Source organism: Myotis myotis, unplaced genomic scaffold (assembly GCF_014108235.1).
Source record: "Myotis myotis isolate mMyoMyo1 unplaced genomic scaffold, mMyoMyo1.p scaffold_m19_p_17, whole genome shotgun sequence".
Classification (NCBI taxonomy): domain Eukaryota; kingdom Metazoa; phylum Chordata; class Mammalia; order Chiroptera; family Vespertilionidae; genus Myotis; species Myotis myotis.
This window is the reverse complement of record NW_023416321.1, coordinates 14,680,436-14,704,294: the sequence shown is the minus strand read 5'-3', so window position 1 is coordinate 14,704,294 and position 23,859 is coordinate 14,680,436. Positions and strand designations below refer to the sequence as shown.

At 52.2% G+C, this 23,859-nt stretch overlaps 1 protein-coding gene across 2 annotated transcripts; it reads right to left on the bottom strand.

Moving 5' to 3' along the window:
• Positions 1 to 2,867: 2,867 nt before the first annotated feature.
• On the bottom strand, positions 2,868 to 20,372 carry MEOX1 (mesenchyme homeobox 1). Of its 2 annotated transcripts, XM_036342199.1 has the most exons (3): positions 19,384 to 20,372; positions 4,859 to 5,031; positions 3,469 to 3,733 (listed from the first exon to the last, which is right to left on the bottom strand). In XM_036342199.1, the coding sequence occupies exons 1-3, from the start codon at positions 19,850 to 19,852 to the stop codon at positions 3,611 to 3,613; spliced, it is 765 nt and encodes a 254-aa protein (XP_036198092.1). In that variant the 5' UTR covers positions 19,853 to 20,372; the 3' UTR covers positions 3,469 to 3,610. The 2 variants fall into 2 exon arrangements, with proteins under 2 accessions (XP_036198093.1, XP_036198092.1); XM_036342200.1 differs by lacking the exon at positions 4,859 to 5,031 and having other exon boundaries at positions 2,868 to 3,733.
• Between the last annotated feature and the right edge of the window lie 3,487 nt (positions 20,373 to 23,859).

Genomic DNA, 23,859 nt, shown 5'->3' with positions numbered 1-23,859 from the left:
CCCCTGCTCTAGGGGATGGACTTTGAGGAGCCACAACTTTGAAAGATGTTGGCAGTCTGAACAAAGGCCATGGTGGTGCAAAGATCAAGAACGCAGTGGGTATGAGAATGATCTATATAGGAAGTGAAGTGAGCAGGACCAGGTAATTGATTGATTCTGCAAAGCCAAGAGGTGAACATCAAGGATGCGTCCCAGGGTTCTAGTACGAGTGAATGGGTAGGTTGTTGTGTTGCCAACTACAATACAGGATTCAGAATGCAGGCCAAGGAGCCAGCCTCATCAGGGGAATGGAGACTCCCCCTTCAGATATTTTAAGTTCGAGGTGCCTGTAGCCATCCAGGTAGCAAAGGGAAGTAGGCAGAGGAATATGAAACCTGAAGCTCCCAGATGGGGTATAGGGAAGTGTTGGCCAGATGCCAGAATGCCAAGATTCAAATCCCAATGTCATCACTGCAGCAGTCAGTTTTCATGAGGTGGCGCAGCGGTGACAAATGACCCCCAAATCCCAGTGGCTTACAACAACAGACTTTTATATCCTCACTGACATGTATGAAGGTCGTGGGTTCTGCAGCCCAGGCTATTGGTGGAATTCCTCTCAGCCACATTCAGAGGGAAAAGAGCAAGGGCAGAGACACAGGATGGCTCTAAAACTTCTGCCGGCGCTTCTGCTCGCTTCCTATTGGCCAAAGCAGGTCACAGGAACAAGCCTGGATTCAGTGAGGCAGAGAAGTACCTTCCTCCCCTCGGAGGTACAGCCTCTGGCAATGGCCAGGGGGCTGTATTCCCCTAGTGGAGAAGGAGGAAACTAATTGGGTCCCATCATATGCTCTACCACAGCCACTAATAAGCTATAAAACCTGGGGGTTTAGTCACCTTGGCTCTGCCCTAGTTATCTCGTCTGTAAGACAGGAATACCAGTGCCACCTCTTAGAACAGTGCCCAGCACGGAGTAAACACTGTATGGATGTAGGTAGATGGAAAGGAGGAGGGAAGGGGGGTTATATTTAAGGGGCACAGAATTTGTTTGGGAAGATGAAAAAGTTCGGGAGAGGAAAGTTGTTGTCCATGGTTGCACAACAATGTGAAAGTACTTAATGACACAGACCTGTACTTGAACAATGGTTGAAATTTTATGTTTTGTATATTTTACCGCAATAGAAAAATGTAGGTAGATGGGATCATCTGGGGAGAGCTTGAGGAGGGGGAAGGCAGTGGACAGAAGGAGAACCAGCAGGAGGTCAACAGCATTGAGAAAGGGGTCTACCTGGAGACATAGAAGGAATATTCTGGAAAGATGAGGGAAACTGAGAGAGGCCAATGTTCTCTGAAGCTACTGGATTGAAGCTAGGAGGGAGTGTTAGAGTCCTTGAAGGGGTCTATTTTGCTTAGTTTTGGACCTGGACCTTCTCTGTGGCACCTTGATTTTGGTGGGTCTGCTTTCCTCTGCCAGCTCCTGATGATGTCATTTCTGGTCACTGCCCATGGCCTCAAAGCCAATAACTGGCCAGGTCTCCTCTCCTGGATCCCTCCCTCCCTCCCCTCTCGAGCCAGTCCTATTATGTCCATCGTTGACATCTCAGTGAGACAAATATTTTTTTAACTAAAAAGACATAGAATTAGGGACATTTTTTTTCTTGTGTTATTTTTATTACTATTGATGTATATTGTTTTACCCTGAAAAACAAAACCTCCAAACTTTGATTTTAAAAATTAGGGATGGTTAGTTTATGGTCAAGTTTTCTTTATTAACAAAGGAGTTCATCTTTTGTATACAGAACTTTGACTATTCAATAAGCCAGAGGATAAGGAAGCTGAAAGCTAACGTTTTACAATGGGAAATAAGACAATGCAGTTTGTATGGGAAGAAAGATTTTTTTTTAGGCAACAATTACATTTGCACCCCTGCCCCCATTCTGAAGAACCTAAAGGGGGCTACCTTGTTCTAGATGACTGCTCCCCCTTTTTGTTGCTTTTACACATTGGTCCATCATCACAGGCGCACCAGAGGATTGCACACAGAGCTGTGATTCTTAGCTCCGCAAGGAAAAAGGTGTGGGTGCTTTGCTCTTTTATTGATTTTATTTTTCCAAGCGTTTTCTTACTAAGTGAATTGACCTCGCACAGTTACCTTGATGTAATCTTAAGAAAATAGATGAAGTATGATTTAGAAAGAAATTACGCATGCTCTAACCAGCCATCTCATTTGGCAATCATTTCCCACCACAGTCGTCCTTTTGGGAGGGGAGGTGGGGTTTTTTTTTACAAGTGAATGATTAAATATACATACAAGAGATCCAAACTCTTGCTGACCTCCCTCTGCGACAGCAGCTGGTATGGGAGATGGAGCGCTGGGGCAGGCAGGGGGTCCTTCTCCAAAGCTTCAGTTGTCCCAGGCTGTTCGGCCATCAGTCCTGGACTGTCACCCCAGAGGACATGGGCAGTCCACACCCATAAACTTAGCAGCTCCTCCCATAAAAGTAGCATTTGTGTGGAACACAGCGGAGGGGCTCAAATGCATCCCGTGGAGAAAGGGGGGTTGCTTTGTTGTCCCCATTTGCAGTTAATCTTGTGAAAGCACAGGACACTGCAGCTGGGGAACCTTGCTCTCCCGGGTTCAACATTTCCAGCCCCTTGCCCAGCAGCCCGAGAACACAGGGGACACTTTGCAGCCCTCAGTTCAATAATGCGAGCATCTGGATAGTTTTTCAATCCAGAAGTTGTGGATTTAAAAGGAATACCTGCTCCATTGCTCTGGACGCTGCTCAACAGCCCCAGCTGTATTTCTGAATTAATTTTGAAAAAGCAGGTGGTGTCCTGGGGTCCATTCTCATCCCCCCGCACCCCCCCCCCACCCCCCCGCCGCCACAAGTTAAGCCAGTGTGAACGGGCCTGTACAGGACCGCAGAGATGTATACCAGGAAGTTTTCCCCGCTGTCTTCTTCCAGCCAGTGCTAATACACTTGCCCACCTAACAGCCAACACATTCGGAGACAGGGATGGTTTCTGATTTGCAGCAGCTGAGTTTCTGTCCTCAACCCTCCTCACACTGATTTTCCCAGGGGTTTTGGGACAACTCAGGGCCTCCAAAGGCTCAGCTATAGAGCCCAGAAAGGAAAGGTGGTCTCGGGGTGTGTGTGTGTCTGTCTGTCTCAGTCATTTCCTTTCTTGGGAAGCATTAGCTTTCATGAGTCACCAGCTGGTCCCAAGGCTCCTCTCCCAGCAGGCCAGGCAGTGTTCAGACCTGGAGGAGGCCTGGCCGATGTGGGAGGAGGTGGTAGGGGAAGGTGTGGCAGCAGCCAAGGGACCCCGAGAAGCAGTGTCCCCGGAGTTGCTCCCCGGATTCACTCAGGTCTGACCTGGCCGCTGAATGAGTCACAAAAATTGTGGGAAGAAAAGGCCCTGGGAAAGGGGTAGCTAAGGCAGCAATGCTGGACAGAACTTTCTGGAAAACTTCAAGGCTCCCGGGAACACTAGGCAGCTTCATATCCAAGGGTCACTGCAAGATGTGGAAAGGCTGCCCTGGGGTAGGTGGAAGAAGGTGACAGTGGGATTGGGCTGGGGGAGCTGGGTAGGGGCTCTGTCCTCAGTCTTTTATTCTCCACGGAGAATCTCACTCTGAACTTGGAGACGCTGCAGAGTCCCCATCCTCGGGGTCCTGCCCATGAGGGGAGATGGGCTGCCCCCCCTTCACACGCTTCCACTTCATCCTTCGGTTCTGGAACCACACTTTGACCTGAGAGAGGAAGCAAAGGAGCCGGGTCAAGACAAGCACCTCCCCAGCTGATGCTCCCGCTGGCCAGGAGGCAGCTCCCGGGACCCCAGCTCTAAACACTGCTTGTCCCTCCTCACTCCTCCAGAGGCTCCAGGAACAGAGACCAAAGGGAGGACACTCCGATCTGCTCAGAGGCCCACCTTGTGTCTCCAGATTAAAAAAAAGTCCTAGGACAGTTTCTACAAGTCACTCGTCATTGGCTCCACCCCCTCTCCCATGCCCCACCCCTCCTATGCTACTACCCCCTCCCTCTAGCTTCTGTGACCCAAGGGCCTGGGAGCAAAGGTTGACCAGCCTCATCTTTAGGCACATTTGCAAAGCTTAGTAACTCTGCTTTGCACATTTTCTCATCGCAGCTTCATCAAGAGTGGGGTGATGACCTGTTTTACAGACGGAGACCCAGAAGGGGTGGGAGACATGTCCCAAGGGTCACAGGGCTAGGAAGTGGTAGAGGCAGGATTTGAATCTAAGTCTTCTGATTCTAAATCCAGGACTCTGGCAGAGCGCTATCAAATACTATTGTTATTATCATTATTATTATTAGTATACTTTACTCTACGTCAGAGCATGGGTGTGGGTGGAATGCTCTAAGGGAAAGCCCAAACAAAGGGCTAGGAAGTTCTTCTCAGTGTGTGCCCAGGAACCAGCCCCATACCGGAACCACCTGCAGAACTTATTAGCAATGCAGATCCCAGGCCCCCTCATTATTATTGCAAAGTCACTCTCTAGAGCTCCCAGATCCACATTCTTTAAACAAGCACCTAGTCCTAGGTGATTCCAATCGCACTCCAGGTTGAGAATAACCAGATCAGGGGCTCCAATGCTGGATGCACGTGAGCATCACCCTGGGGGACCTTTAAAAACTCTGGTGCCTGAACTCTGTTCCAGTCCCATAAAACCAGTCCCATCGGTGTTATTAAAATCTCCCCAGGTGATTCCCAGGTTCCAGCCACAGTTGAGGTCCATTGGCCTGGGCAGAGGGAGAAGATGTGGAGATTCAGGGAGGGGTGGTGGGAAGGGAGGGGGTGAGAGAGCCAAGGAGAGGAGGGCTGCCCAGAAGAGGAGCCACGTCCCCAGAGCTCCCACCTGCCTCTCGGAGAGATCCAGGTTCACGGCGATCTCGTATCTCCGGAGCCGCGTCAGGTAGTTGTGGTGAGCAAACTCGGCCTCCAGCTCCCGCAGCTGCTCCTTGGTGAAGGCCGTCCTCTCCTTGCGGGCCTTGCTGCCGCCCTCCGGTTTGCCTCGGTTCTCCTGGTTGTCTGGGGAGAGAGGGCCCCAAACAGGGAGACGTAAACCTCAAGGACTTCGGTTCCCTTTCTTTGGTCACAGCCGGGCAGCCTTTTCCTGTCTCTCTTATTCTGAAAGGATGCTGAGAAAGAACCCACGTTGTCCCTTTATCTTTCCTGCGAGTATCTTAACCCCCTGAGAAATGGGAACTTTTTTGGCTCCCAACTTTAGATGCCAGCTCCCTCACCCCCACGGTTTTCTTCCCAAAGCACAAGAAGCTGCCTTTGGCTGTTCAATGACCTCTGCCACCCAGCTCACCCCCAGCTTGGCATTAGTCGTGGGCAAGGTGCTCTAAAACAGGTTCTCCGTCCTCAGCAACATCAACTGTTAGAAATGCAGGTCCTGGGGCCTCACTCACCCCAGACCCACTGAATGAGAGGCTCTGGGAGTGGAGCCCAGAGATCCGTTTTAACAAGCCCTCCAGGTGATCCTGACTCACGGTCAAGTTTACAAACCACTGCCCTGGCCCTGAGATCTTGCTAAAAGGGTGTTCTGGTGGCAGTATCAGCAGGGAGCTGGTCAGACTTGCAGGATCTCAGACAGAGCTCACCCCCATGTACTGAATCAGAATCTACATTTTAGCAAGATCTTTAGGGGCGCTGTGTGCACCTGTCAGTCAAAAAGTGTTGCTTTAAGCTTCTTTTGCTCTTTGACACCTGGAGGAGTCTGGAAGGTTCATCTATGAAGGAGGCTCACTCAGCCATAACTGTTAACAGGGTGCAGGGACCAAGCACGGTACGTGCACCAGTCACTTCATCCTCACAATAACCCCCTAGATGAGTTCTGGTATTAGCCCTATTTTATAGACCAGGAAGCTGAGCACGGAGAAGTGAAGCCAGCTGACCCGAGTGCATCCAAGTACAATCAGCCAGTGAATGGCGGAGGCGGCCATCGGGCCCAGGCAGCTTGACTCATATTCTGTCCAAATGAAATGTATGTAGGAAGGTTTACAAACTGCCAAGTACTGAACGAATGAAGGGACTGTCTGCTGCTGCCTCCGAGCAGGGTAAGAGGGGCCCTCCCTTCGCGTTTAGCGGAGGCGGGTGGAGGGGCAGGAAGGAGAGCACACATCTGCACCGGGAGCCGACAATGGGGGCCGCGTGGCTGGTGCGGGGCGCGGGAACCACCCTTCCTGCAGGCTCCGAGGTTGGGAAGTCTCACTTCCTTGTCCTGGTTTTACAGACAGGCCGTGCCTCACAGTCGGTGCTTTGCTGAAAGCTGCACCCCAACCCCCTGCCCCTTCAAGGCCGCACCCCCACCCGGCTGTGCGTGTTGTGGGGAAGATCATCTGCTCTCAGAGGCTGAGTGTGAACTGACCGGCGGTGGAGGCCGCCCACTCCCCGGGCCAAGCGGCACCCCCCGCCCCCCGCAGAGGTGGGGACGTAGAGACCCGTCAACCCCGCTTGCTGGTTCCCTTCAGTCCCCTGTGTGTCAGGATCCTTGTCCTCCGCCCCCTCGTTACTCGGCGGGGAGCCGGGCGTGGCGGCCCCCGGGGCGCGGGGAGGCGCCGGGTAAAGAGATTTGGGCGCCGCCACCCTCACCCTGCGCCCTGGGGCAGGAAGACAAGTGGGCGCTGCCGGCGTCCCGAGAAGGCGGAGGAGGGGCCGCCCCAGGGTTCCCCGATGTCCCGATGCCCAAGCGCTGGGGATCCTGGCGCGGGATCCGGGTGGGCGGCCTGCGGGCGGGCGCTCTCCGCCCGGGATGTCCGTCTGGCGGCCCCTGGCTCGGGGCGGAGGAGGCCGGCCCAGACCCCTCCGGAAGCCGGAGCGTGGGCTGGAGGGGAAGGAGGTGCAGCCGCGGCCGGTCCCCCAGGAGCCCTCGGCCTTGGCCCGGGAGGGAGGGCGGGCGGGCACGCAGTGCAGGGACGGCCCCCGGGGCACATGCCCAGCCTCACTTCCACCTGCTCCGGTCCTGGGCTCCGTGATCTCCAGCCCTTCCCTTTACCACCGGGCGGTGCAAAACCCTGATTTCCTTGCTGGCGCCTCTGAGGGAGCCACTCAGCCTCTCTGGGCCTGAGTCACTTCATCCAGAAATCGGGGCAATAAAGCGCCCACCTGCCAGGGTTACTGGGAAGGTCGGACGAGCCAATGTGTGGGAGATGCTTTTAAAACTTTAAAGCACCGGGAAAATATGAGGTTTACTCCCAATTTTTCAACTCCACGAGATGCCACCTGAGGGGGATGATATCTGCTGGCATTTCTGCAAGGCTTCCACGACCTTCCACGCAGCCCTGCTTTAATCCTCCCCACACGTCACCCTCCGGAGGAGGCCCTGTCACCTGGATCTGTGATGATTTGACTAATTGCTCTCTCTCGCTCCCCAGGGATGGAACTGTCTTTTCTCGCGGGCTACTGTCCCAGGCACATAGGAGGCAGGTCTCAGTAGAGAGGAGGAAGCAGCCTCAGATGGCCCCAGACCCTGTCCAGTGTTCTGGGCAGCTTTTAGGTGGCAGGACGAAGATTCGAACCCAGATCCGCCTGACTGGTGCTGAGGCCACCAATCCTGGCATCAGGTTCTCTGTCTTTCCTTTCGCTGCACCATGGCAGCTCTGCTGGTCTCCCAGGGCTCCCAGGGGCCTCATCCCGGGTTGCTGCCCACACCCATTACCCCTCCTCCCAGGCCTGCTTATGTGTATACAGGTGCCCCACGGGATCTCAGAAAACAATCCCCTAACCCACCCGCACCGTCCTGTCCCTATCCTCCTGACATCAAGGGGAGGTAGGGAGAGGGCCCCTTTGAGTTGGTCTTAGCCTGGTTATGTGGGCAGCTGACCACTGCCAGCCAAGCCAAGCCACTCCCTACTCACTCTCCTCTCCCGTCTCTGTTACCCGACTTAGGGGCTGGGCCTCAGGATGGGAAAGAAGAGGAAATAGGACAAAGAAGCCTGAGAACGTAGTGTCTGAGCCCCCGTGTGAAGCTTGGGCACCCGCTACTAGAGAAGGTAGGGTACTGGCGCTGGGCGGACACTTGTCCCTCATCAGCTCCCTGAGGGGGAAGAACTTTCCTCTCTGGTAGGAATGACAAAAGGGCCAGAGGTATGGGAAACTAGCTATGAAAACTGAAGTGGAAATTATGGCTCTCTTTGTTCTCCAACATTTCAACAAGATAGAGAGAAGAGAGAGGAAAAAAAGAAAGACAAAGAAAAATGATGAGCACTTTCAGGCCATCTCTGGCCAGGGGCCGTTCATGCTGCCAGCGCACACGCACAGGCCGATTGCACATCACCCCCAAGACGGTTTGATCACGAGAGTGCACTGTTGTCGGAAAGCCATCCTCCCTCTCCTCCTCAGTTTCCCCATGTGTGGAAGTACAGAGTCCGGCTGGCTCTTCTTTCCCTTGGGGAGCTGGTGTCAGTGTCCTTGCTCAATACGACATCCTCTTCTCCTCTCCCTACTCCCTCTTCTGTTGAGACCCCCCTGGCCTTGGACTTGAACCCCTTCCAGTTTCAAATATTCTTATCTTGGCCTCTAGTTCCTTCCTTCAGTCAGATCTGGGTTCTTGCCCTACGTTCTGCCCCAGGTCCACTCCCGCACTCCTACCCCCAAACCCTACCCCAGACTTCCCAAGTTCCTCAGCCCCAAGATCTATTCCTCAGCCCAGGGCTATTTCTCCCTCCCCTCCCCCCGACATGTAAAGCTCATCACCCCAAGCTGAGTGTTGGCAGCGGTGTCTGCGGACCCCTTGGAGAGCCTGGGCCTTCTTTGGGCCCAAGAAGGAGCTCTTTGACCTTGGGCAAGTCTCTTAAGTTCTCTGAGCTTCAGTTTCCTCATTTGCAAAATGAGCATAGTTACCTACATCCACTGTGACCAGAGGCCGCTGAGAAGGTCAAATGAGATGGACAAGGCGTGTCTACCACTCGGCACAGTACTGGGCGCACTGCTGAGTCTCTGAAAGGACCATCAGAGGAGGTTCTCTTGGAGGTGCTGTTGGAGTGATGACTCAAGGGGGAGGTTAGAAGATGCGGCTCCAGAGCTGTGATAGGGACGCCTTTTCAGTGAGGCCTTGTAACTATTTTCCCTTCTCTACTACTTTTCTATGTCTCTGCTTGGATCTGTGCCTCTGGCCACTACTAGCCACTAATGTGTCAGTCTTCCAGGGGGCCAGGAAGCCAGGCGCAGTAACTAGCATGGGTCAGAATCATACATCGGTCCCCTTGGTCCTGCTTCTCTCTCGGGGGCAGCGGTGCCTCTTCCAGGACGGCAGAGGGAGGAGGCTGGTGCTCAGCGGGCTGCTCCAGCCCCTGCACAGCCCTCTGAGTGAGCAGGGCCATGATGGAACAGTCGGCAGTGCCCAGAGAAATGCCAACAGGATGTGTGTGTGATTGCGGTTTCCACCATGAGCGTTAACACCACCCAAACTAAATTATTTCATAAATTGCTGTCACTTTTGGCAGACCTTCCTCAAGTCAGCAGACAGCTTTATCGGAGCTACAAGGAAGTCCAGACAGACTCTGGGGAACATGCCTTTCTGGAGTTCTGTATCTCCAACTCTCACAGCCATTTTACATAAATTTCTATCCAAGACCAGATAGAAAGCCACATGCCATGTATTCGAATAACAATTTGCAGTTGACAAGAATGTATTCCCCGCCAGAGATAAACTTCTTTTGGGCTTTCGTATATACTGCGGAATCATGGAATAATAGAGCTGCAAGGGGACCTAGTGATGATCTAATGTTGCCTTTTCATTTTACAGCTGAGCTCAGAGTAGGTAAGAGACTTTCCTAAAGACACACAGCAAGTTAGTGGCAGAATTGGGCCTAGGACCCATCATTTCTTGATAGGAAGCTATTGCCACATATTAGGTTGCTTCCGGTTGGCTCCTCTGAATTATTCTGTGAGATAGGTAAGGTGCGTACTATCCATTGAAGAGATGAGGAAGGTAAAACCCAGAGACTAAGTGGCTTGCCAAAAGTCCCTGGGACCAGTCCCGGGCTATGGCCACCATGTCACACTGCCCTGGGGAGGAGGATGAGCAGGAGACTGTACTCACTCCGGGGACAGTGTCTGGGCCTGGGTCCAGGTCTGTCTCACTCGGACTCCTCAGGGAGGGATATTCGGGGCATGATGTCAGTAGGTGAGGCCCTGGCAAGCCCTCTGAAAACGGCGTCTGGCTTCCTTCACAAAGCACACCTTTGACATCCTTGTTAGTTTTGATACTTTCAACTTCAGAAGGAGGGGCCAAAGCCCCTTAAAATAGACAAGACCTGGAGGGAGTCCCCCAAGGCCAGTTGGCTTCTGGAACCTCCCTGGCTTCCTGGGACTGGCCGGCCTTCCTCACTGGGCCCTGCCGAACTTAATGTAGGTGCCCGAGGAGGCATGGGCAGCGCTCCCAGCCTCTTTGTTGAACCCAGCAGTGGGTCTGGGGAATTCAGGGCATGTTTTCTGGGAGAGAAGCAGATTCTTCTGGAATGAAAATGCCTGGTGCTCAGTAGTCTTTGCTGAGAGTCCTAGGTGGGGTGAGCAGTGAGGGTGGACGATGGTGATGGAGAGTGAAATGAGTGGGGTGATGAGTTGGGGTGTGGGGCCCAGGAAGAGGGGAGCAGAGACGTGAGGAGGAAGGGAGGCAGTGGAAATGAGAGGTGGGAGCAGCAGCAAGCCTCCAAGATGGGCTGGGGGAGGCATGGGCAGCACTGGGCTTTGTTGGTGTTTATAAGTTCCAGATGTCGTCCTTAGCTGTCACCAAAGGAAGTGTGGGCTTCAGGACCCAGGCCCCACTGCTCACACTATACCTCCAGCACTGTGTTTAAGGAAAACAGGGAAAAACATGAAATATAAAAGGCTAGGGTGGGGGTGGGGAGGAATGCTGGCCAGAGGCCAGGGAAGCCCGATTCAGTGAGTAGATAGGGCTTGGGGAAAGGGACTGGCTCTGGGGGTCTGCAGGGGTCCTGCAGGGGTCCTGCCCCCCAGAAAGAAAGGGCTGCTCTGGACCTCGCCTGTGTGTTCAGTGGTTAGAGCACCATCCCGTGCATCGAAGGGCCTCGGATTCAATTCCCAGTTAGCGCACACACCCGGGTTACTGGGTGGCATCCCTGACCGGGGCACGTATGAGAGACAATAAAACGATGTTTCTCTCTTTCCCTCTCCCTTTCTCTCTCTCTCTCTCTCTCTCTCTCTCTCTCTCTCTCTCTCTCTCTCTCCCTTTCTTTCTCTCTCTCATCAGTGACAATAACAACCATATTTTTGGTGAGGATTAAAAAGAAAAAGAAAAAAAGAAAGGGCTGTTCTGCCTCTGGGATCATCCCACCTCCCTGGGCCCAGGTGCCTGATTTCTTCAAGCCACAGAGACAAGTGAGTGGGATGTGATCTCGAGCCCCCAGCCTGGCAGGGCAGTAGGCAGGGCTGAGGTGGTCCCTCAACTGACCTTCTTATGGCCCGTGGGCTTTTTGGGCCCTTACATCTTAGAAGCTGGTCAGTATCCTGCTGCCTCAGTGGAAACTGACTTTTTCCAGAACTTCCAGAATGTATCTGGGAGGGGCCTGAGCAGGCCCAGGCCCAGGGTTGGAGTTGGGATGAGAGGGGTGTAGCTGCTGTGCCCCCCTGAAACTACACCCTGTCCAGCACTGCAGTGACCCTGGTCCAGTGAACCTACAGAGACAGGAAGGCCCGGCTGGTGGCAGGCTGCAAAGGCTCTGTCTGAGCCTGGGTCACTGCCTCGCTGACATGTGAACATGGGCAGCCTGGATCGGGGAAGCCTTTGAAAAGATATTTTGTTGTCACCTCCTTTCCTTATTCCTCTGTCAAACAGCCCCCTTCTTTAGAGACTCTTTCCTAAAACTATCTCCACTGTTTTTTTTAAAAATATATTTTATTGATTTTTTACAGAGAGGAAGGGAGAGGGATAGAGAGTTAGAAACATCGATGAGAGAGAAACATCGATCAGCTGCCTCCTGCACATCTCCCACTGGGGATGTGCCCGCAACCAAGGTACATGCCCCTGACCGGAATCGAACCTGGGACCCTTCAGTCCACAGGCCGACTCTCTATCCACTGAGCCAAACCGGTTAGGGCTCCACTTGTTTTTAAATCTTTACCTGAGGATATGTTTATTGATTTGAGAAAGAGAGAGAGAGAGAGAGAGAGAGAGAGAGAGAGAGAGAGAGAGAGATGTGAGAGAGAGAGATGTGAGAGTGAAACATTGATCAGTTGCCTCCCTTATGCGCCCCAACCGGCGATGGAACCTGCAAGCTGGATATGTGCCCAATCCAGGAATCAAACCTGCAACCTTTTTGGTGCACAAGACAATTCCCCCACCAACTGAGCCACCGGGCCAGAGCCGTCTCTACTTTTAAAAATCTCTCTCTGTTGGTGTCAGATGAGAAAGCAGGGCTCTGCTCTGAGTGGAAAGGCAGTTGGGATGCTGGGCTAGGAAAGCTCTGAGGCCGTGCTCTGAGATGCTGCTTTCATTAACAGGGTTTTAACAGGAACGTTTGTGCCAGTGCTTAGAACCCTGCCCTTGTCCCTGTACCCCCTGTTTATGGGCTGAGTGGTGACCCTCCTCCCCAATTCCTATTTTTGAAGTCCTAATCCCCAGAATGTGACTGTATTTAGGGAGAAGGCCTTTAAAGGGGGGATTTAGTTAAAAATGAGGCCGGTAGGGTGGGCCCTATGCAATCTGACTGGTGTCTTTATAAGAGTAGCTGTTGATTAAGAAACATAGACAGACACCAGGGATGCCCATGTACAGAGGAAAGACCGCGTGAGGATATGGCAAGAAGGTGGCCATTTGCAAGCCAAGGCAAGAAGCCTCAGGAGAAATCAAACCTGCCGACACCTTGACCTATAACTCCCAGCTTTCAGAACTCTAAGAAGATAAATGTCTTCTGCTTAAGCCACCCAGTCTATAGTATTTCGTTATGGCAGCCTGAGCAGACTAGGACACCCCCTAAACTCCCACAGCCAGTGCTTACCCCTGAGGAGGGACAGCAAAGGCAAGGCTGATGCCAGCCCGTAGGGGACCTCCCTGTACATTAGAAAAAGGTGCCCTTTTCTCTTGACTGTCTGGGCCCTCTAGCAGCCTAGCTGTGGCAGCCTCCCCCTCCCCCCGCCAATGCTCTGCCACGGTGGGTTCACTTTATTGCTCAATCAGAGCAGTTCCACTTGCTCCCATGGTGGCCCTGGTACTTGGGAGCTGACCCCAGGACCCCGAGGGGATTCCTGCAGAGTCAGCCCAGCCTGCCTGTGGCTGCTTGTCTGTCTTTCTGGCCCCAGCACTCGCCCTGACCCGGGGCTAATCTTATGATTGCAGTCTGGCTCTGCACACTTTTCCATGAGTGAGACTGTAAAATTCTGATGCATTTTACAGAAGCGCATCACATATGGTGGAACCCCTCAGGCCGGGTGGTGGAGCCAAGCTCAGAGAGAAGGTGGGAAAATGAATGAATGACTGCAAGGCTGCAATAGAGGCTACTGGCCAGACAATGGGTGAGCTCCTCTTGTGTGCAAATGTTTCAGTAGATTCTAGGGAGGCTTCACAGGTGAATCAGGTATCATTCTGGCCCTCCAGACACCTCAATTCCAGGGAGAAAGTCACCCATACGCAGCTAAACTTGTGGGTGCAAGGCCAACTGTGGTTTGATGCTAAAATGGAAGCATAAGCAAGGCTTGCTCTGTGTATGTGGGGAGGGAGGTCTAGAAAGGATGCTCAACAAACTAGAAATGGAAGGAAATTGTCTCAACATAATAAAGGCCTTATGTGAAAACTTTATAACTAACATCATACTCAATGGTGAAAAACAGAAAGCTTTTTCTTTAAGACCAGGAACAAGACAAAGATGCCCAATATCACCACGTCAATTCAACGTAATATTGGAAGTCCTAGCCAGAGCACTCAGGTAAGAAAAAGAAATAAAAGGCATCCAAATAGAAAAAGAAGAAGTAAAATAATCTCTGTTTGCAGATGACATAATCTTGTGGAAAATCCTAAAGTTTCCACACAAAAAATCTCTTAAAACTAATAAACCAATTCAAGAAAGTTGTAGGATACAAAATCAACACCAGAAATTAGTTGCATTTATATACACTAGCAATGAACAATCTGAAAAGAAAATGAAGAACACAATTTACATTTACAAAAGCATCCAATAGAATAAAATACTTAGGAATAAACTTGACTGAGGAGGCAAAAATTTGTACACTTAAAACCATAAATCATTGCTGAAAGAAATTCAAAAAGACAAATAAATGGAAAGATATCCTATGTTTATAGATTGGGAGACTTAATATGATAAAAATGTCCATATAATCGAAAGTGATTTACAGATTCAATGCAATCCTTATAAAAATCCAAATGGCTTTTTTTGGGGTGGGGGGGCGGGCAAAATAGAAAAAAATCATCCTAAAATTCATATGGAATCTCAAAGGACCTCGAATAGACAAAACAATCTTGAGAAAGAAAAGCTGGAGGTCTCACAATTTATGATTTAAAAATACATTGCAAAGCTACAGTAATCAAAACAGCATGGCACTAGAATAAAGACAGCCGTATAAGACCGATAGAACAGAATAGATGTCCAGAAGTAAACCCTCACATATATGAGCAAGTGATTTTCAACAGAGGCACCAAGAGGTGGAAGCGACCCAAGTGTCTGTCCATCAACAGATAGATGGGTAAAAAAAAAAAAGTGTATACATACAATGAAATATTATTCAGCCTTAAAAAAGAAGGAAATCCTGTTAAAATGCTACAATATGAATGAACCCAAGGACGTTATGCTAAATAAAATAAACCAGTCACAAACAGACAAATACAGCATGATTCCACTTATATGAGGCATCTAAAGTAATCAAGCTCTTAGGAACAGAAAGTAGAATGCTGGTTGCCAGGCCTGGGGCAAGGGAAAAGGAAGTTGTCATTCAATGGACATAGAGTTTCAGTTTTATAAGATGAGAAAGTTCTAGAGATTGTTGCACAACAAGGTACATATAATTGACACTATTGTACCATACACTTACAAATGGCTATGATGGTAAATTTTATGCATTTTTGACCATAATAGAAAGCAAAGCCAAGGAGATTTCAAATACAAAATGTCTCAGGATAAGACTCTCAGGAGAGCGCGTATGTGGTTAAAATTGTAGTGGATACTGCAGTGTGAAACTCCTTAACTATAGTTTTCATTGACATGATGTTATGTACAAGTGGAGTCATCGATTTAAAAAAAAAGAAAGAAAGAAAGAATTCTTGAAGGGGATGGTTTTCAAGCTGGATGTTAAAATAAGTAGGACAGCAATGGGCAGCAGAGTGGGGGGGGGGGAAGGTTTCCAGCAAATTGGGTCGAGGAGAAAAAAGCCGAGTGTATCTGCAAGGCAAGTGGACCGGTGTGGCTTGTGGCAAGGTCAGTGGAGGTGGAGGTGGCCTGTAAGGGGAGCAGGTGGAGAAAAGGGCCAAAGGAGCCAATTTGTGGAGGGTTTTAAACTTCAAGCGAAATGAGAGTTCACGTGGTTGGGCAGGGGCAGGCAGAGATCAGGTCTTGCAGGGGAGAGATGGGGAGGGCCGAGTCCCTGGTCGGCACATGTGTCGGAGCCCAGGGAGGATGGAACAAAGCGAGAATGATGAAGGCAGAATGAGTCCGTGAGAGCCCAGCCAGCAATGCTGAACCCAAGCCCAGGGGCCTCCTCTTGGGCGATCAGATTCACCTGCCGCCAGGCCCATCACGCGCGACCTTCCCTTGAACCCCGGCAGGAAATCACCGAGAAATCCCTCATCCCCATAAATTAAAGACAACCACAGTAGCCATGACAGATTGGGGGCAAACAACGCGGCCTCGCAGCTGTCCCTGCCAGCAGGGGTCTCAACACCCACTGGCCCGGGGCTGGGAGTGGCTGGGGTGAGAGAACCTCACAGTGGTCTTCTAAATCAGTCTTGTGCGGTGAACCAACCGAAGGTCTCCGAGTGGGGGGCCAGGGACCCCGCTTTCATGATCATTTACTTGAGCAAATCAGCCCACTTCCAGTGGGAGCAGTTGCGGCTGGCAGAGGAAGGAGAGGGGAGAGCAGAGAATGTTCCTTTTGAAACAGACTTACAGTAACTTTCTGTTCCCGGAGGTTTCTCCCCCAGCCAGTAGGGGAGGCATTGACCAGGCACACTCCCCCCACCGCTCCCCGCACCCCGCTGGGCCCCCCACCCTCTCCAGCAGATCTCTGAGCTCCAAGCTCCTAATTGATAACAATTGGTTTCTTAGGACCAACAATGATTGTAAGAGGTTCCCATGTCATATACCCCAGACTCAGGAATTTCTGAGACGGTGTATTTGAAACTTTCAATTCCATTGACCCCGAGAATAATAGGGAGATTTGACAGAAGGCTGGTTCTGGAAATAGGGGCCTCATACCATTCATAGCTGCCATGTATTGAACTCATGGGCCAGGCACAGTGTTAATCTCGTGGATCATCGTATTTTACCTTCACCGCCTCTCTCGATGGAAGGTGCTATTGTTCTAGTTTCATTTTAGAGCTGGGGAAACTGAGGCTCCAAGAAGTTAAGAATTTCCCCAAGTCATGCAGGCAAAAGTGGTGGTGCTCACACTGACTCTGCCGAACTGTGAAGCACTACAGAAAACACATTTCTGATCACCGCTGGTTAACCTTCCAGAGATGGCTTAGCAGGGGCGAAGGGGAGGTGTTTAAGGCGCTCGCTTTGAGTACAAAATGCAAGGGGCGCCTAAAACCTCAGTAAATCAAGAGAAATAATATTTTAATGCAATGTTTTTAAAAATAAAAATCAATGCAAAAAAATCTACGCTGAATAAAATATCAAACTTTTAAGTAAGAATCCAACCAGTGACTCAGGATTGGTGGGATGGCGAGGGGGTACTTTGTGGGCTCGTCCCTTGTGAGCGGATTCTGAGAGTGGGTGGTGAGCCTTGCCCACCACTCTCCCCTTTCTTTATGCTCTTACAAAGCTGATCTTTCCTGCCTCCTTCCCCTCCGGCTAAATTCCAAAGGAAGACTTAAAGCAACTAGCTGGGTGATAAAGATTTCCACGCTGAACAGGAGGGTGGGCCTGGAACCCCAGAGAATGAATGAAGGTCCGCTTGCTGTGCTCTGCAGACCTCATGTGACTGCTGCCGTTGCTGCTGCTTCTGAGGGGACCCCGCGGGAGAGCCCAGGGCCCCTCCTGGATGGGAACCTCCCCTGCCCCGAGGCTGCCCCTATGAAGAGGGCAGGAAACTCAGTGGAGGGTGTCCATGCCCTCGTGGGGTGGTCAGCCGCTGGGCACACGACCTTACTCCCTAACTCACTGCCATGGGCCACTGGCCAAAAGGGAAGACGCGTATTTGGGTCTTGCTGAAACACGGAATGGTTTTTCCTAAGCCCAGCCCATGGCCTTGCCCGTGCCTTCCCAAGCCTTGGCTCCCAGTTCCCTGGAAAGTGGCTGGATGCGGCGGAGAGAGGGTGGCCGGCGCCATGGAGGGGAGAGCTCTTCAATCAGGCTCCGAGCCAAGTCACTGAGAGCTCCTTGGAGAGGAGAAGCACAAAGTGTCCCATTCTCGGCAAATCTCCGGCCGGGGCTAGGAACGGTTCAGGGCTTAAGCGGTTGGAAATTTAAAGGGCCCTTCTGTTGAGCAGCCAGGAAGGCTGTGATCGTTATCCTCCTTTGTGAACGCGTTGAGGGGCTTCTTCAAGCGTGTTTGAAAATCCTCATATTTCAAAATGAGGCTTGTGCTTGACATCGACTGAAGGTTGTGAGATTTGGGGTCTGAAATTCGGGGTTTGAGCTGAATTCTAGGGTGACCAATTGCTCCGGTTTGAGAGGTTTCTTAGGACACAGACTTCCAACACCAAAGTCAGAATAGTCCTGGGCAAATTGAAATGAGTGGCTCACTCTGTTTAGACTCCATTCTAGCAGAGCCCCCCCCAACCCCCTTAAACTTTACGCATCTCCTTTTCCACACATTTAGAATCTACTGATAAGACCTGCTGGGCTTACCTCGAAACTGGTGGGACTCAAAAGAGCTAATGTGTGTTGCCTGCTGTACCTTGAACTTCCCGGTTGCAGCACATCGCTGTCAGACAGGCATCTGTAGGCCTCTCCTCCCTCTCAGTTTGAGCTTTGTGTGTGTGTGTGGGGGGGGGGGGGGGGGGGTGCAGGTTGAGACCATCTTATTCATCTCTGCATCCCCAGGGCCGGGGTCGGGGCTTGGCAAAAAGCAATGCCCAGGAAATCCGTGCTATATCCAAAGTGCTTTGTAAAGCAAAGCACAGAATGTTGTCATTGATTGGCTGGCCCTCTCATTTCCTACCTGCCCCTGGTTAGCTCATGAGAAGGTCCTCTATGGGTTCAGATAGATAGATGTTGCCTTAAGGGTGGCTGTAAGTGGGCAGCGGGGGCAGGAGGCATGGGTACTGCCTTCTTCTGGGCAAGGTGGGGTGAGGGACCCAGACAAAAGGTGAGCAGGCAGTGAGGGAAGCTAGGAGGGCCCATGGGGAGATGAGGAAACAGGTCCCTACCTCGGGGAGGAGATGGGATTAAGCTGGGATCTTAACAAGAGGACCAGCTCCGTGCTCTGGCCTCTGGCTTCCAGCGCCGAGCTGGGCTTCACCTGCATTCTGAAGTCCAGTGCTTGCCCTTGGCTGCCTGCCTCCCTGCCTCTCCCACGGCCGGCGATCCCTCCAGAGGGCCTTCGCTGAGGGTCACCCAGACCTTAGGGTGCTGAACTGCCCCCTTGGCCTGGGCACGGCCCACCTAGGCAAGGTGATCCCTTGCGGGCTGTCTGCTCCAGCTCTCAGCACTCCATCTCCCCTCACCCCTTGCCTCTCCCATCCCAGCCCTAGTCCTGCTTCTCTGTCTCTAGGCTCCTGGAGACACTGGGTCCTGGCTTTGCTTGACAGCCAGGGTTCTGGCCTTGGTTCTAAACCCCCACTCCCCACCCCCCACCCCCCACCCCAGCTTCCGTCTCAGCTGATTCCCATGGTGAGCACACTGTGGCTCTGGGGCCATTTGGAGCTGTTGGGGGCCTGGCAGGGAGAAGAAGCATGACCCAGAGGCAGCCTGGGGTCAGGAAAGCCCCCCTCTAGCCCTTGCCGGCTGACACGGAGGCTCCCTCCCACATGTCCTCCAGATCTTTGTGGATCCTGTTTCATTCTCTGGCTGGCACATCCTTCTTGGGGCCCACGAGTACTGGGGTCACAGATATCCCCATCGCCAGAGAACCCTAGAGCTCTGAGTAGAAGAAACCCCAAAGGTAACTCCTTCCTGCCTTTGAGTAGGTTAGATAGACTTGTTTGCAATTCACCGTCAGGGCAGTTAGGCTCAGAAAAGGCAAGAAACCTCCCCAAGGTCACACAGTAAGAGCAGGGCCAGCTGCTCTCCAGCCACCTACCTGAACTCTCCTTTTTCCGTCTGGTTGACTTCTTCTCCGTCTCATTGGCAGTGCTCCCAAGGACCTCATAGTCCTCTCCTGGGCCTCCCGTGGCATCCACCAGACCTGGGCTGCTGGCCCCCATCTCCCTGGAGCCCCCCGTTGGGCCCGGGTTGAGCCTACGCCGGGCCTCTGAGACAGGGAAGTGCCAGTCGGGGGGCTGTGGGAAGGCGGGGTGCTGCTCAGTGAAGACCCGCTCCTCCTGGGGCAGGCTGTGCGGGGTGGCCGCCAGGCAGGAGGCCGAGAAGTCGGGGTACGCTGCTGTTGCTGTCGCCGGGAAGTCTGGTTTCTGGTGGAAGGAGAACGGGGTTGGCGGGTAGTGGGGTAGCCCCGAGGCCCCACTGCCTTCAGAGTGGGGATTTCGAAGACAGCCCCAGACGGGGGCCGGGGGGTGGGGGCTCCGCATGCAGCTGCTGGCCACGGGATCCATCTGCTGTCTGCAGCGCGCCTCAGTCTTTCAAAGGTTCGATTCTTACCCTTTTTATATTCAATTTTTTTTTTAAATGCAAAAAAAAAAAAATTAAAAATTAAATAGCAGGGCAAAATGTTCAACAGAAAGTTCACCCCAGGAACCAAAACAAAACCCAAAACTCAAGTCTCTTAAGTCCACACACGTGCGTATGTGTGTGCACACACTTATGTCCGACTTCACTCCTGGCTTCCTGCCCCCGGACGCACCAGCCTGCCTAGCGGGATCCCCTGTGCGTGTGTTTGTCGCCGAGGACACTAAACATTTTCACTGTCCCAGCCCAGACGCGCCCGCTGATGGAGTGCTCGCCCGGAGCCCTCGGCAAATGCCTGCAGAGGGCTGGACCGGGCTGCGGAGACACACTTTTAAATGCTGCGGTGGGGAGAGAGTGACAAATTTCTGAAGTGAAATGTGAGAGAGGAGAGGGAGGGGTTAACCCGCACCCACACAGTCCCCTCCAACCAAAACCCGAGCAGGCAACTATTAATCATCAGAAACCTTATATGCACATCTAATGGGATTTGCAGATGGAGACTTTTAAAGAAACATTGTCTGTATTTTTTTTTTTTAAGGAGAGAGAGCAGCTCACCCACACCACTTCTTTAATGTGCCTCCTGTAACACTATGAAGTTATTTTATTACACTGTTAACAAAATTCCCCAAGTCTTGGATTTGGAAAAAGCCTTAAGTCAGATCCAGAATCCGTCAAGTGCCAAATTCCAGGGAGTGAAGCAGGGAATAAGCGCAAGAGACAAGTTTGCTGATTGCATTTGATTTAAAGGCCCTTCCACCGCTGCTTGCAAAAAGGAAGGTGGATTAAGAGGAATCTTTTTTTTTGCAAGTCTCAGCGGCCCACTAGGGTCTGTGGTATAAAGAAAGACATACTCCAGGAAAAACTGATTTCTCTCTGTCCAAAGTGACATTCTCACTTTCTCAGTAACTTAAAAAAAAAAAAAAAATCAGATTCTTCCTTCCTCTCGTTAACCCTCAACTTAATGCCAATTAGCCACACTTCTCTAGAGGGGGTTCAAGTCATTTTTCTCCTCGGCAAAAAAAAAAAATAAAAAAAAAAAAGAGGCTCTTAGATAAAGCCCTTGAAGTTTCTCCAGGCCTCCGGCACCTGCTCTTGGCTCCCTGACCTTCACCCACCTGCGTCCCCCTCCCCAGCCCCAGAGGCCAAGTCTGCTGTGAACTCTGGGGCATGGAAATAGGAATTGGGGGTAGTCTCGTTCCCAAAGGAGGTCTCTTTGGCCAACCGTCACATGGTCTTCCTGGCGGGTGCCGACCCCAGGAGGGCCAATTGCCATTTCAGCCGGTCAGTCAGTCCACTTCATCACCGTGGCCTGCTGGTCTCTGTGGAGGGTTAACGTAATTCCAGGACCGTAGGACAGAGCTCCTCTCCCGCAGCCCAGAGTCGCTGGATCCGGGCTGACATGGGCCACTGGTTCCGAAGGAGGCCTGGAGGCTGCACACACGCTCTTCGTGAAATAGGCACTGCGACTTCTGGAATGGGCGGCCAGGGGGTTGGGGGCCAGCAGAGGAGACGGGGTGGTAGCCACAACCAGCCTCATTTCTCCGCTTTGTCCTGGACTCACATTTCTCCTCTGAACCTCACCGCTCTCCCATTAGGGTAAAGGAAGAACTGTGTCCTGCATTTCACAAATGAGGAAGATGAGGCTCAGACAGACAACGGGGGCTGCTCAGAATCACACAGCTGGGAGATGGCAGAACCGAGAGCTGCCCGCAGGTGTGTGGACTTTGGGCTTAAACAGGGATGAGTTCAAATCCTGGGTCGGACACTCTCTGGCTGTGTGCCCTGGGACAAGTCGCCTTACCTCTCTGACCTTCCGCTTCCTCATCTGGGATGACAGTCGATTCATCCACTGATAGCTGACATTCACCCGCTGATCTTAGAACCTCACACATATTCCCCCCACTGGGTCCCCACCAAAGCCCTCTGAGGCAAGTGCTTTCCTCCTCAGTTCCATTTTTCCGAAAAGGACTCTAAAGCACAGAGAGACTGTGTAACCTGCACAAGGTCACACAGCTGGGAAGCGAAGGACCTAGAATCCAAACCCAGGCAGCCTGGCCCCACTGCATCAGAATGCCTATCCCACAGACATTTGAAAATTTTAAATCCATCACTTCTGTGAATGGCGAAGTAGGTAAGAGGTAAACTCAGCTCCCTTCCCAGCCTATCTCATTTTCCCTAACTTGATGATCTGAACGGAGACTGTGGGACTGGGGAGCACGGGGGAAAATTCTACAGAAACACCCTTGTAAGGTCCCTCGAGGGCCCTGGGCTGTGAGGCTCTAGAACAGCGGTTCTCAACCTGTGGGTCTCGACCCTTTTGGGGGTTGAACGACCCTTTCACAGGGGTCGCCTACGACCTTCGGAAAACACATGTATAATTACATATTGTTTTTGTGATTAATCACTATGCTTTCATTATGTTCAATTTGAAACAATGAAAATACATCCTGCACATCAGATATTTACATGACGATTCATAACAGTAGCAAAATTACAGTTATGACGTAGCCACGAAAATAATTGTATGGTTGGGGGTCGCCACAACATGAGGAACCGTATTAAAGGGTCGTGGCCTTAGGAAGGTTGAGAACCACTGCTCTAGAAGGAATCCACAGGAGGCTGGGAGGAAGAGCGGGCTGTCGGCTTCCCTAGGAAAACCTCCCTGGGGCCTGGCCCCGCAGGCTGTAACTGGATTCCTGCTCTGGCCTCCTCATCTGGCCCAGGGAGGCCCCGCAGCCTGGCCCTTTGCCCCTGGAAGGGGTGGGCCCTGGGTCACGGTGGGGTGGGCGGAGAGGTCAGCGGGGAGGGGGCCCGGCAGGGGTGCTCTGTGCAGGACCCTGGCACCCCCGCGACCTGAGCAGCTGCTGGCGTCTGTCAGACACCCCACAGGGCACAGCTGGGGGCCCACTGGCCTCTACATCTTCCTGACAGGCCCCTCTTCTGAGGCCAGGAAAAAACAACAACAGTTCCTCCCTCTCGGCAACCCATTTGTTAGATGAAGGCCCGGCACCAGCACCTTTAACCTCCTCAAAGTCAGCATTTCCCCGTCACGGCCCTGCAGGTCCCAGAGACAGAGATGAATAGACGTGGCTGTTTGTGAGCCCGGCGGCCAAGGGGAGCAGGGCTTCAGGAAGGGAGGGGCCCCTGTTTCTGGTTGTTGTTGTTGGGGGGGGCAGGGGGAGGAAGAGAAAAAGCGCGTGCTAGGAGGAGGGTCCCCCAGGAGCCCTGAAGTGGGCAGTTGACTTGGCCACACCTGAGCTATCCCAAAGAACTTGTGGAATTTCCCTCATTGTGCGTGTCCTTGGCACCACGGACCCACTTCCACGCTCGGCCACCCCACCCGCCGGGGCCTGGAGCTGCAGGGTGGCTGAGGGAGAGCCGGGGCCACAGGCAGAACACTCGGGTGGAAGGTGTGGCCTTGCCTTTCCTCAGCTGCGTGGCCTCGGGCAAACCACACCCACTTTCTGAGCCTCAGTTTTCTCACTGGCAAAACACCAGCTCGGGCGGCTGTCCTGTGGCTACATGACCCGCTGCTGCGAAGAGCTGCTGGCTGTAAAGGATGGCGCGTGGGGGATGATGATGCCTTTCCTTTCCTTACTCCGCGGGACCCCAGGGCATGCCACGTCTCAGTGAAGGATGAGGAGGGCTCACCCTCGCCTCCAAATACCTTCTCCTATGGCAACGTAACAGAAGGTCAATAGCGTGGCCTTGGGACCAGGAGAGCAGAGGTTCTAATCCCAGCTCTGTCATTAATAAGCTTAACGGCTTTCAGCAAGTCACTTTATCACTCGAGACTCGGTTTTCTCATCTATAAAATGGGGGTATGCTTTTTCTTCTTTCCCCATGCAGTTTAAAAGAGGTGAGTGAGGTGAGCCTTAGAAAAGCTTTGCCATAGACTGTTACAGAGTTTTTGGTGGTACTAGCTAGCTGCTGC

Coding starts and splice junctions, on each gene's coding strand:
- MEOX1 (XM_036342199.1), bottom strand. CDS start 19,852: ATGGATCCCGTGGCCAGCAGCTGCATGCGGAGCCCCCACCCCCCGGCC. Junction 5,032..19,383: donor ACGGAAAAAGGAGAGTTCAG/GTAGGTGGCTGG, acceptor CTCTCTCCCCAG/ACAACCAGGAGAACCGAGGC. Junction 3,734..4,858: donor TGGATCTCTCCGAGAGGCAG/GTGGGAGCTCTG, acceptor TTCCTCTCTCAG/GTCAAAGTGTGGTTCCAGAA.